This window comes from Sorghum bicolor, chromosome 7, assembly GCF_000003195.3.
Source record: "Sorghum bicolor cultivar BTx623 chromosome 7, Sorghum_bicolor_NCBIv3, whole genome shotgun sequence".
In the NCBI taxonomy this organism is placed as follows: domain Eukaryota; kingdom Viridiplantae; phylum Streptophyta; class Magnoliopsida; order Poales; family Poaceae; genus Sorghum; species Sorghum bicolor.
The window spans coordinates 64,545,608-64,559,348 of NC_012876.2; the positions used below are offsets into that span (position 1 = coordinate 64,545,608).

At 42.3% G+C, this 13,741-nt stretch overlaps 2 protein-coding genes and 1 pseudogene across 3 annotated transcripts; 2 read left to right on the forward strand and 1 right to left on the reverse strand.

Annotated features, from left to right (window-relative positions):
* LOC8055211 (something about silencing protein 10) lies at nucleotides 639–8,736 on the forward strand. Of its 2 annotated transcripts, none has more exons than XM_021465035.1 (17): nucleotides 639–989; nucleotides 1,152–1,273; nucleotides 1,391–1,432; nucleotides 1,553–1,602; nucleotides 2,960–3,059; nucleotides 3,527–3,780; nucleotides 4,816–4,892; nucleotides 5,214–5,298; nucleotides 5,924–6,097; nucleotides 6,395–6,547; nucleotides 6,622–6,699; nucleotides 6,787–6,926; nucleotides 7,029–7,137; nucleotides 7,694–7,956; nucleotides 8,042–8,108; nucleotides 8,195–8,263; nucleotides 8,358–8,736. In XM_021465035.1, exons 2-17 carry the CDS (start codon nucleotides 1,165–1,167, stop codon nucleotides 8,487–8,489), a joined length of 1,902 nt encoding a protein of 633 aa, XP_021320710.1. In that variant the 5' UTR covers nucleotides 639–989; nucleotides 1,152–1,164; the 3' UTR covers nucleotides 8,490–8,736. The 2 variants fall into 2 exon arrangements, with proteins under 2 accessions (XP_021320710.1, XP_021320711.1); XM_021465036.1 differs by having other exon boundaries at nucleotides 7,032–7,137; nucleotides 8,358–8,648.
* Nucleotides 8,954–11,586, reverse strand: LOC8067009 (annotated as a pseudogene).
* On the forward strand, nucleotides 11,455–12,906 carry LOC8055212 (small heat shock protein, chloroplastic). Its single transcript, XM_002444764.2, has 2 exons — nucleotides 11,455–11,929; nucleotides 12,055–12,906. Exons 1-2 carry the CDS (start codon nucleotides 11,653–11,655, stop codon nucleotides 12,585–12,587), a joined length of 810 nt encoding a protein of 269 aa, XP_002444809.2. The 5' UTR covers nucleotides 11,455–11,652; the 3' UTR covers nucleotides 12,588–12,906.

Consider the following 13,741-nt stretch of genomic DNA (forward strand, 5'->3'; position numbering starts at 1 on the left):
TAAACAAATAAAATGCTACAGTACCTAAAATCTAAAATTTTTGCCAACTAAACAAGGCCTGAGCTCTAGTGGCCTAGCCCCACCTAGAAGGCCAGTCTCTAGAATCGAGTTTTGCCAAGACCTTGTTTAGGCCTTGTTTAGATGTAAAAATTTTTAGATTTCGCTACTGTAGCACTTTCGTTTGTTTGTGGTAAATATTATCCAATCATAGGCTAATTAGAGTCAAAAGATTTGTCTCATGATTTACATGTGTGACAAGAAATTTTGAAAACTTTTTGGTTTTCGGGGTAAACTAAACAAAGTCTTAGTTCACTCCGAAAACCAAAAACTTTTCAAGATTTCCCGTTACATCAAATCTTGGAGCACATGCATGAAGCATTAGATATAGACAAAAATAAAAACTAATTGTACAGTTTTCTGTAAATCATGAGATGAATCTTTTGAGCCTAGTTAATCTATGATTGGATAATATTTGTCAAATAAAAACGAAAATGCTACGGTATCGAAATCCGAATTTTTTTCGGAACTAAACAAGGCCCAAGTGGGAAACTCAGCCCACGGAGACAAGCCCAAGCCTAAGCCCACTACTCCATACACCCGGGGCACCACCCCTCGCCACGAGTCACACGACTCTAACGGACGCAGCAGGCACCGCAATCCGCACGCCGCCAAACCCCATTTTCGTCCCTAAAAACCCTACTACCCGGTGGCGGGGCTCCTCGCTCCAGGCATCCGACCGGCGGCGGGGCTCCTCGCTCCAGGCAGCTGCGGGCGGCAGGGCTACTGGGTGCTTTGCTGGCTCCTAGTGGGGCTCCTAGACACATCTGGTTGTCCGGCTGGGGCTGAGGCCGAGGCCCGAGGGGCGAGGGCAGTCGGCCGGCGGTGGCCACCGGGGAAGGCCGGAGGGGCCGAGTGGCGGCGGCAGGCAGCAGACAGGACATCGGGTGGTCAGCAGGCAAGGGCAGCGGACTGCAGCCAGCACAGCAAAGGTGACGATTCACTGATTTTTTTTTAGTTAATAGTAGTGTGCATATATCTTTCAGGTAAATTTCTTTTGCGTTGAAACTTAGGACAAATCAGTTAATTTGTGAAGTTAAAGCAAAAACTATGTTTTGGTCCTTTGTATCGATTATTGAACCTTTTCTTATTAGGAAGTAGCCTAGCATGGGGAAGAGGCAGAGGAAGACTCCCGGGCGCGCACAGGCACCAAAGTCCAAGCGGACCGATGAGCTAGCGGCTATGTCTGATTCTGACAACGACGAAATTGATGCCTGTAAGATGGAGGAGCTATGAGCCCCCCTCCCTTCGTTTCTGAAGAGCATGCATTTGGTTGTTCCTGTTGGCTGATGCGTGCTTTGTCGTTGTTTTGTCTCTGATTTCTGTTTCGCAGTCCACAAGCAGCGGGACATGATCCCCTTTGACACCAGTGATGGTTAGTGCTCTAGTCTTGGTGCTATTGTGGGAATTTCGATTTTCTTCGTCCATCTGCGTGCAGTTCACCAAGACGTTTTGATTCTCTTTCCTTTTGCTGTTTTTTTCCCCTGTGATTCAGTAAGGGAGTCGGAGGACGACGATGTGGAGCAGCCTGTGTTTGACCTTGAGGTAATTTTACCCATTACTGACTGAGTTCTCCACGAGTTCACATTGTATGTAGAAAGCTACAAATTATATAGGTGGTAACTTTCAAGGGTTTTGGATGATTAAATGCAAGTATTGATGTTTGGCTGGATACCACAACTGCATTTTACCTTGTTTCCAGCCATTTATTTTGCTCATTTAGCCTAGACTAGTGCTGCAACAGTGGATTTGTTGTGTGCTGCTGGCTCATATGATTTGTTATTGATGTGTTCTTTCCATTTTTATTTGATGATAGCTTATTTTGGGGGTAACATGTTGCCACCATATTTCTGGGTTCTGGGTTGACATTGGTATACACTACAGAGTGCTGCCTTCTCCCTTGTAAGGGGTACTGTGGGTCAAATGGCTAGTATCAAACACGATATTGGCTTGATTTCTCATCATTGTGTTGCTAATGTGAATGGAATCTGCTTTGATAATACAACTACAACACATTACTGGCTTTACATTATGCTGTACTGCTGGCCCCTATGTAATGTAAATGAACCTGACATGTTAAGTGCCAAATGGTTAAAAATCAGTGTTCCAAAAAAGGTATTAAACGTACGCCTAGACACGAGTAGCTGGTAATTGGAACCCTTACAACTTACAAGAGAAGCAAAGTGCCATTGCTCCTCGCATTGCTGCCAGCTGCCGAGCTGCGAGACCTCCTCACCACTTCATGTTGCCGCCAACGTAGCCTCGTCTCAGTTCCCTTCTCCTTCATCCTGTTAGTTCTCAGCTTCCCATCGATTGTGTACGAGTGCGCATGTGAGTCAGCTAAGCGTGGTGGGGCTGTTGGGCTTTGGGGTGTCAGTGTTCGCAGTTCATGTGCCCCCTCGTGTGAAACTGGTGGATAGAGCACGTCTTTGCAGTGTGTTTGTGTGTTGTGCATGAACAGCGCTGAGCTGTCTCTGTAAGATACATTTCTATTGTTTTCTCTTGAACTTGCTTCTATTTGCAAAACTCATTAGTCATTACTTCCCTGTTGTCGTAATTTTCTTCTGATACTCTGTTCTCAAATGCTAATAACCTGATAAATGTCCCTTGTTTGTGCTGTTTTGTGCCGTGTTTGCTCTGAAATTGTTTCTGTTAATACTCTATTTTTTTTTCATCTGTGCTGGTGCCTCCTGAATTTGGCTCCCAGCAGCAAATAATCTAATAAATTATAAAAAAAGCAGAAACACTTAATCACTTTTAATCTGCACTTAGGCGCTCTAGGTACTAGGCCGTGGCCACTGCCTAGCATCTTTTGGAACCTTGGTAAAAACCTGTACTTCTTACCAGTTGATGTTATTCTTATCTTCTATCTGTTTGACTTATTCTATGATCTTATATTTAGGGTGTTTCTGATAGCGAAAGTGATGACAGCAAAGGAGAAGAGTCTGGTGACATGGCTGAAGCTGATTATGAAGAATGGGACAAAGGGTATATTTCAAAATGTGAGTTTGTGAATAGCTCTTACACAATATCTATTGGCACAGTACTATCCTGTTAGTGTATTTCTTTGTTTCTGTTTAGCAATATGTTTCTGTGGCTTAAATAATTAGGTCCACATATTGATATAGGTGAACTATTACAAATATATACTTAGCCGCCAACAAAGGTGATGCTATTTTTAAGTTTAATTGCAGAAATTACATAAATGTACAATGTTTTGTAACTGTAAAGGGCATACTGACTTTCCTCTTCAGTGTTGAATAAATCCGTTGGTACATAAAATGCTAGTGCTGATTTCTTATACTTTCAGAATTTATGTAGTGCTTCAATGCAAGCTTTGGCTCAATTGTTACAATTTGCATTACCGTTAATGAAATGAATAAGAAAATTACTGAACCTCTTATTTAGCTGTTCCTATTTCTTCTGATATGTGGTGTTTGCATATCAATAACTTAGTGTGTTTGAACAGTAAAAAGGGCACAGAGGGCTGTCAAACAAATTGCTGGAGGTGATGATAGCATGGATGAGCAGGAGGATGAAACAAAAGAAAATGTTTGGGGCAGAGGTAAAAATGCATACTATGCTGCTGGTGAACAGTCTGGTGATGATGAGGTGGATTACGAGGAGGCTCAAAGGATCCAAAAAAATCAGGAAAAAAAACTGTCTATGAAAGATTTTGGACTAGAAGATGGTGAAAGTGATGAAGAGAATAATGTCACAAAGGTGATCGTCTTTTTTCTTTTTCTTTTTCTTGTTACTATCTTGTTTGCTTCAACCATGGGATGGCTTTGAGAACCATCTAAACTTTCCTCAGGACATCTTCTTATCACATAATAAGTTATTCTCCATTATACAACTATACAATTTTAGTCTATTTTAGGAAACCGTCCATGTTTCCAACCCTCAACTCTGAGACTTTTCTGTTTTCAATCCTCAACTATTGAAACTTGATTTTAGGTGATGTCTTGTTGGTGTGCAAAGTGACCTAAGGTCAAAATAGTTTTTGAATTCTAAAATTAGTAAATATTTTTGAATAGTTCTGGAATTATTCTCACTTGCATTATGGGGTATTGCCAACCTGCATATGCAAGACAATCAGGCTAGCATGTCGGGCCATGGTGGCAGAACAGGCCTGGAATACAATCCCAAGGGTCATTTATGTTGGGTGGTTATGTAGACCTTTTACTATTGTTTGCTTACTCACATCCATTTTATCATTCACGTAATATGCTATGCCAGAAACACTGTCTTCAAAACCATCATGAGGCATTATTTAGGCAGTTTTCAATACTTTAAGGGGTAAAATTCTTTGGTTATTTAGGGGTTCTGATTTAGTACTCCCTCCGTCCTTATTTAAGTGTCATTATTGGGTGCATGCCGGTCATTTTTTTTAAGTTTGACTAGATTTGTAGAAAATGTTAGCAACATTTGTATCTCCAAATAAGTTTATTACAAAAATAGATTCAGCAATCTATTGAACGATACTAAGTATAGTATATATTAATATTTTTTTTAATATTTGGTCAAAGTTCAGTATCTTTGACTTCTCGTGAAGTGAGAATGACCCTTTAAAAGGGATAGAGGGAGTAAAAGTTTTCCTTTATTATATTCACTATCTTTGCCTTGTTCAGTGATGAGGATTCGAATTTCTATTGTCTTCTACCTGCTCATTTGGCTAATACTTTTTCTGAGTATATATGTTTGTTGATGTATACATCGGATAATACCCTCTGCAATTATTTACCCATTGACTAGCAGGTATCCAACCATGAAACCAAAATGAAAGAAGACTTTGCTGTCTTATCAGGCGATGACAAAATGGATGTGGTATACAGGTCTGTCATTTCACTTCTGTGCTGTATGTTTAGTTCCTTCACAATGTTTATCCTCATGACATAATGTATCTACCGTTCACCAGTGCATGAAGAAACTTTTTACCCATTGAAAACGATCATTGTAATGGTTAGTTCCACTCAAGTAAAGCTTAAATTGGCATGTCCATTAATGAAATTTTGAGATTTGTAATGCTTGTAGCATCTAAATTGTGTACTACTTGAACTGACATTGTCATTATGTGTTTAAGTGCAATGGATGGTGACATCTATATATTAATTTTCTGCACTTCTGCTTCTGAACTCTGCTTCTGAACTCATCAGTTCTGCCCCTGAACTCGTTAGCTTGTTGTCTGAGTTGAAGGATGCCCATGAAGAACTTAGGGCTATAGGACAGCTTACCAGTGAGGTAAATTACTGCTGCACTCACAATTGAAACAAAATAGTGTTCGCTGAACAATTGTGTAGCCTGAAGACTTTAACTTGCATGTGTGGAAGAACTGTGAAACTTAAAACATCAGTATTTGTTAGCTTACCAGTCTTTGCTTGTTTGCCTTCAGAGTAACCCTTTATTGCATACTATTCATGAAGCTTAGATGTTATGTGCTATTGTACAAAATTTCAAATATGGTGATTCAAACAGGACCTATCCTTGTCCCTACAATAAAGCTAAAGAGTGTTGCAAATAGCCTAATGGGTGAAAGTACTCATACTTTCATTTTGTTTTTCATCTACTATGCCATCTTTGGCACTATTCTCCATGCCACTATGATGATTTCTTGCTTAGTGACTGCCACACACAAGCTTGGGCTTGCTCTAGTATGGTTTGGTTCGTGATTATCATTCATTCCTGGTTCATGTTGGTGATTCATGGAATTTTGTGACTTATGTTATATCACATTAGTTGAGTTGCCTTGTTTCACTACTGTGATTCACTGCTAATTTTTGTGGTTCGTGATCTTAGTGCCTGTAGCCTGTTTAGTCTTCCTTCTCTATATCTTGCTGCCTTTGATAATTGATGAATATTTTTGCAGGTCACGTCTTGTCTAGGCAAAGATAAAATGCAACCTTTTGAAGTGAAGAAAGCTTGTTTGCTTGCTCATTGTCAAGCTATTACCTTCTATCTCCTTATGAAATCTGAGGGGTTGTCCGTACAGGATCATCCTGTAATTTCTCGCTTGATAGAGACCAAGAATATGGTAGAGAAGGTTTGTTCTTAGTAAACCTTATTCCTGTATGTACTGAATTCAGAAGGCATGCCATGCTGCTCTTTACCTGCCAGATGACCCCCTCCTTTTCCTCCTCATCTTTGTGTTGATGGTTATTGGGTTGGTGTTCTAATTAGTCTTGGTAGACCAAAAGGAAGTTTAGTAGAATCGGTAGCATGGAAGAATTTGTTCTGTTATTGAATATCATTATTTTAGGGCTTGTTAGATAATTTCTCTTTGAGTCGTTTGGAAAGTTGTTTGGACTGTGAGATATGTTCAATGTCCTCTCTATTACAGATAAAGCAAGTCACCATGAATTCAGCGAGGCAAAAAGGGAGCACTGATGACCATATTATGCATAGCGGCACCATCCAAACAGATAAGAATGTCGCACTGGACAAACAGGAAGGCAAATTTAGCAATGTACTAGCACTGGATAAAGTGATCCAAGTACTGTTTCTGCTCTGTTGTGTCTATTACTTTATTACCTAGGTGCTCCAAATAACACATGATTGATAATTTAGGGTGCTGAAGTCTCTGAATCAAGAAAGAGTGAGCCTTCTAAAAATGATTTCCATGAAGTCAACGAACAGAAGAACAAGGTTAATCTGATATGAGCATGCAGTTTTCATTGTTTTCCTGTTAAATAAGAGTGTATTTGCCTGAAATCTGTAATCTACAAATGACAGGATGAACATATGGGTTTGCATAGCCTGGAAATGTTGAAGGTAAGAGCAGATCTTGAGGAAAGATTAAAGAAAAAAGGGCTCTATAATTTGAAAAAGTCGAAGCCAGAGAAGTTGTCAAAAACCAGGACAACTAGTAATAAGTGAGTTATCCGTTATGTATTTCTTCTGTAGTTCTGTACTTCTGTTACATAATAATGTTTTTCTTTCTTTGTGGTTTGGTAATATTTGTTTTTTATATGTAGAAGGGGCCTGCAGACATTGGATGACTTTGATGATGAAGTGCTGAAGAATAATCAAATAATGAAACCTAGCAAGCTTGTTGCAGCTGCTGCTAAATCAAATAAAAGCATGGTATGCTACACTGTTCAGTTACAGGCTGTTTGTTTTTGTTGTATTAGTTCATATCTAATTGTTTCCTATGGCCCTAGGTTTTTGTAACGTGATAATATGTAAATTCCCCATGCATCATCAATGGTCTTAGTCATCTTAGGTTGGGAATAATTTCATGCGGCTATATTTTGAACATTATAATATCAAGAATATCTGTAGTTCCAAAGTAATTAGTCTACTGAGTTTGAAAATGCTGGTGAATTTTACATTCTGATTTGGGGTTCTTGTAAATTTGTTTCAGTTTTATGCGGCTCACCTAAAAAAAGTATAAGAAAAAGTATAAGAAAAAGGGTGTGTTTTCATGTGATGGTAAACTTTTGTGATACATCTAGGTTTTGCCCCCCTCCCTTCCCCTGGAAACTGTTGCCCTTAGTATGATATTTTGAAAAGGAGAAAAAGGAATTTCAGTGAGCTGCATATATGCTCAGTATAAGCTATGATGTGTCTTAAGCTTTATTCGGAGTTATAAGCTTTTGGTTGTCTGATTGTGTCTAACCCCTTGTTTTGTATGTTCAAGTTTGTTTCTGGTGATGATGACCTTCCGAAGAGAGACAATATTGGAGAAAGACGGAGAAAACACGAGCTTCGCGTTCTATCAAGAGTAGGAGCTAACTCAGTGGAAGATCATGAGTTGCCAGATGGTGACGCTTCTGAAGATGACGCTTCTGAAGATGACCATGAGTCTTCAGAAGGTGGTGATGCTTCTGAAGATGGCTTCTATGAGGATGTTAAAAGACAGAGGACTGAAAAACTATCAATCAAGAATGCTCTGTACTCGAGGTAAGTTCCACTGAATATACCAGGTAATAAATATGGGGTTTCTGGTGAAATGCTCTATTGCTGCTTACTTTTTCCTGTATGACAGAACTCCGGGCATTGAACCTCCAGAGGAAGAAACTGAAGGCGACGGCAAGAGGACGATTTCATACCAGGTTAATCTTCACCTAGTGCATCATGTAACATACTATAGATTTTGATTTCCTGTTATGTGCTTCTAACTAAATCCAAACCCTTGCAGATCTTGAAGAACCGGGGGTTGACTCGTTCCAGGAACAAGAAAAAGAAGAATCCGAGAAAGAACTACAGGGTAAGTAACATAACTCAGTTGTATATGTGACTTGTTTGCCATTTGAACTGCTAGGGCCATAACTCAGTTGCTCTTTTTTTACTTGTCTTTTCAGGATAAACATAAAAACAAGCTTGTCAAGCGGAAAGGCCAAGTGCGTGATATCAAGAAGCCGTCTGGTCCATATGGAGGTGAAATGTCTGGCATCAACCCGAATGTCAGCCGAAGTGTTCGGTTCAAGAGTTGATTCCAGTAGTGTATTCAGGTTGGCCATGTTGGACATGAAAGGGTTGTTTCTGGTCGTAATGTGGCATGTTTTGCTTATTAGAATGGCTTAACTCCTTAATTTGTCTAACAATATTATATATGAGTAAAATTTTGCCTGCGAAAAATACAATTTTCACCATTGCCTGTGTGGCTGTGTGTGTGAAAGCGTGCTTATGAGAAACCAAGTATAAATTAGCACGGAAGTTCGTTTACTATTTTGGATCATATATATAGTACACTGTACCATATGGAGGTCCTCATTGTCATGTTTTCAAGATATACAGGTCGTTATTGTGAGATACTGAGTTATTTTGTTTATTATATTACACAAAGGAGCTAGTAGCATATGACAATATACATGGCGATAGATATTCTGGGAGAGTCCGTGATAGTAATAACAAGTAATGGATCGGAACTAGTAGAAGAACATCGCTGTGCCGATGATCACACGAGGCGGCGGCAGATGGTGACGCCGTCGCCGATGGTGAGCTGGCACACGTCCACGCGCTCGTCGGCGGCGAGCATGGCGTTGAGGTCTCGCATAACAGCCGATGTCCGGCGGTCAAATTCCGACAGTGGCGCGTCGGGCGGCATCATATCGCCACCATGCCCGCCCACAGCGTGTCGTCGTACACGATGACTCCCCCGAGACCCGCACCAGGCGGAGCAGCTGCTCGTGGTAGTTAGGCTTATCAGCGTCGACGAACACGAAGTCGAACGCGCCGACGTTCCCCTCGTCGGCGAGCAGCGCGTCCAGGTGCTCCCCTCGTCGGCGTGCAGCACGTCCAGGTGCTCCCCTCGTCGGCGAGCAGCGCGTCCAGGTGCTCCAGCGCGCGGTGCCCTCGGAACTCCACCTTGCCCGTGACGCCGGCGCGTTCGATGAAGGGCCGGCCGACGTCGTAGTACTCGCGGCTCACGTCGACGGCGATGACCTTGCCGTCGTCGGGGAGAGCTAGCGCCGTCGCCAGAAGGGAGTAGCCCGTGAACATGCCGACTTCGAGCGTGTTGCGGGCGCCGGTGAGCTTGATTATATATTCACTGTATTATTTTCTATAAAATATACAACAAAAATATTGTACTAAGTCTGTCTCCAATAGGAGACTCATTTGGGAACCCAAACCCAAAATAGGTTTCCAACACAATACCTATAGTCTCCAACAGAGATAGAAGACCCATTTTGGATATCAGGAGAGGCATAACCCAAATTTGGGTATCCTCTCTCCTCGAGACTCATTTGCAGAGAGTGTTGTCTATTAGGTCTTGTTGTTGGAGAAGATTAAAAATATGTATGGAACCTTTTAGCTGTAGCGCTATCTAAAGCACAAATGAGTCTTGTATTTTGGGTGACGATTGTTGGAGATAGTTTAAAGTATGTCATATTATATATTCACTGTATAGATCTTACTCATGTGGACTTCAAGAAAATTGGATTTTTTATTTTATGATTTTTATATGATTTTTCAAAAATTCAACTGAAATAAATAAAAAGGAAAAAAAGATAAAACCGCTGTTACTGTAGCAAAACATAGTGATCATAGCAAAACCACCACCGAAAACCGTCTCGATGGTTATTTGAACGGTTTTTAAAAAGTTTAGGAAGTAAAACGTTCAGTTTTAAAATTAAGGGGGTTAATTAGTCCACCCCATAATTAGAGGGTAAAGTATATTTTTTCAGCTAAATATTGTATACTTGAACTATAATAAAAATTTTATACTCACTAGATCATATATACCTTCCGCCCGCTTATAACCTAACAAACCATTTTTAAAATTCAGTGGAGTGGTTTACCCAGTTTTAAATTTCATTGACCGAAAATAGACTTTAAGGCCCTATTTGGTTCTCCTTGTTAAATCTTAGCCAGCTAAAATTATTTTAGTTACCCTTAGATAGCTAGTGAGACTAAAATATTTTAGCTTTTTTTCAATCAGTGTGTTTGAAAGTTTAGCTACTAAGACTCCGTTTTATTAAATTATTTGGCAAAATAGCTTGTTCTTTAAAATATGCTCTTACATAATACCACGTAGGCTAAGATGATGCTAAGAGAAGTTATTATTTTTGGCTCTTTCACACCTCAAACCTATGTGAGAACATGTTTTTAGGAGCTCTATTGATAGAGTCATTTCGTTTTATCTTATTTGGCAGAAAACGGATTGTGAAAGCCGTTGAAAAAACCCAGCCAAATAAGGCCTAAGAGCATCTCCAACAACTTGGTATTTCAACATGTTATCCTACCAAATTTGCTAAAAGCATAAAAATCCTCCTCCAACAACTCCTTATCTCAACTTGCTAAATTTCCCAAGTTGCTATCCAGAGGTTTCTACTGCCGAGATTTGTCAAGTTGCTATCCCAAGTTGCTATCCCGAGCGCAACTTGTTGGAGACACATATTCTTTTACCAAGTGAGCGGGTCCCATCTGTCATCCTCTATTTTTACCAAGTGAGAATAGCAACTTATTGGAGACACATCTTTTTTTTCTTTTGTTAAACAAATTAGCAACTTGCTATAACTCAAGATTTGATAAGTGAATTTTACCAAGTTGTTGGAGATGCTCTAATATAACTAAACTTTAGTTAGCTAATATTTAGTAAGCGAACAAGACCTAAATTGGAGCAGGTAACGTGAACTTTGGCCTTGTTTAGCACACCAAAACCCAAAACTTTACAAGATTCCCCATCACATCGAATCTTGCGGCACATGCATGGAGTATTAAATATAGATAAAAATAAAAACTAGTTACACAGTTTGTCTGTAAATCGCGAGACGAATCTTTTAAACCTAGTTACTCCATAATTAAACAATGTTTGTCAAATAAAAATGAAAGTGCTACAATGTCAAAATCCAGTAAACAAGCCCTTCCTCTGGCCGTTGTGGTTGGCATGGACCCGGCTGAGCGCGGGGAGGTGAGCCTGACCCTGATGCAAATATCCAGCTACCGAATGTCCAGTACGGTCCAGAGCGCTCTGGAACACCGCACCACTCTCCAGAAACCACCACGTCCTTCTCTTCTTCCTCCCCTCCCTTCCCTCGTGACCTCACCTGAATTTAAGCACGCGCCACCGCCACCATTTCCCTGCATCTGCACTGATCACCGTCTCACCTCACCACTGCTTCCATCAGCTACTACGACTCCGGAGCACGAACGATGCAGCACGCCGCCGCGGTCTCTAACAACCTTCACCCTGCCGTCGCCACCACATCGTCCCCTGCTCCTCGTCGTGCGAGCTGGCCCAATGCTCGACCCTCGTCGTCGGTAAGGGTACGTTCCTCCTCCTCCTCCTCCATGAGGAACGGCGGCGGCGGCAATGGCTCTGCCTCCACGGATAGCCTGGACCACCTGCAGAGGGCGTCCATGGCCAGGCAGCGTCAGCAGCAGCAGCAGCAGCCGAGGCCTAGAAGGGTCATCCACACCACACCGTTCGGTGAGTGCGTGCGCGCGTGTCCTCAACTTTTCTCATGACGATGATACTCCGATCCGGTAACAATTCGTCACCAAATTGAATTCGTTCTTGATTGCGTGCGTTCTTGATCGATGCTTGCTTGACAGGGCTGTGGGACAGCTTCCCGGAAGCGAGGACGCTGGACCAGATGGTGCGGACCATGGAGCGCCTCATGGACGGCGACGACGACGTCCGCTTCGGCGTCGTCGTGCCGGCAGCGGACGCGGCGGCGGCGGGGGCTCCCACCGCCGTGCCGCGCGCCGACCACGGGCGGCGGGGGCGGACGCCGTGGGAGGTCAGGGATCGCGCGGGGGAGTACCTGGTCCGGTTCGACATGCCGGGGATGGCGCGGGACGACGTGCGCGTCAGCGTGCAGGACCGGACGCTCGTCGTGGTCGCCGAGAAGAAGCAACCTGCTGCTGGCGCTGATGAGAAGCAGGAAGCGGCTGGCAGTGGCTACGAGGAGGAGGAGGGGGAGGCGTGGCCGGCGGCGAGCTTCGGGCGGTACAGGACGCGGGTGGAGCTGCCGGAGAACGTGGACGTGGAGAGGATCGCCGCCGAGGTGAAGGACGGCGTGCTGTACCTCACCATACCCAAGCTGTCGGCGGGCGGCAAGGTCGTCAACATCCAGGTGCACTGAAGTCACAGTCGCGAGCTCTGCCTCTGATGAATTCTGAGGCGGATCAGGATCAGATTCAGGACGGACGACGAGCACCTGCTTCGTGCTTCTGGATGGGACGAGAAGCGACAGCGATCTACTACTACCACTCTTCGTCGTCTTTCTATTTTGTTTTTGTTTGCTAGCTACACATGGTGGATTTTGGTACTACAAGGTGGAGTTTTTGAGCTGTTTGGAACAAATTCCAGAATGAAAGCAAGAGCTTTTAATCAAAAGCTCTATCAATTATCAAACGTGTGTGCACGAGAACAAGAGCCTTTTTATTCAAGAAAGATCAAAACAGCCACGCTGCAAATTAGGCATATCGCGTTTTATTGCCTAGACATCAATCAAACAGGCTCTGAAACCAAAAAAAAAAAATGGTTGAAGGGCAATTCATAAGCACTCAAACGGTGGAAATAGGTATTTCTTTGATGGATTTTCTTAGGCAGAGGGGTTAGATTCCAATTTTTTTTTGTCTTATAATAACACAAAGCTCTGCCCATGAGCATCTCTCTAGCAGGACCGTAAGCAAGATCCTAGAGAAAAACACTTAATCCAACGGTGCCTTAACTCACGTTTCTATTTTACGTAGACCTCCATGTCTCCCCCTCATTCACATCTTGTATATCTTTTATGGGTGCATAGGGAAACCCTTTCTGTTTCTTGGGATTTTTTCAAATCAACTCAAGTGCCGTAGGTTTTTTTTTTTTTGCCCCAACTCTGTTTTGCGTTGCAGCCGGCATGGTGGCTCCACGGCGGAGCCCTTGGGACTGAGGCAGTTCTCAAATATTTTCAAGAATTCTCGTATCGTATAGTATTAAATATAGATCAAAATATAGACGAAAATAAAAACTAATTATATATTTTATCTATAGTTTACGAGATGAATTTTTTAAGTCTAGTAACTGTGATTGGACAATAATTGTGCTACAGTAGTCAAAGCTAAAATTTTTAGGAAACAATGTACACTCAACCGCACCCAATTTTTTACAATTTGGCCCTTTTCTTGAAAAAAGTTCACAATTGGACCCCTGGAAAACTTAAATGCAGAAATGGACCCCGGGGTCGGCGCCATGCATCATGGCGTCGAGGTTTCACGTCTCGGCGCCGTGGATCACGGCGCCGAGGTGCCT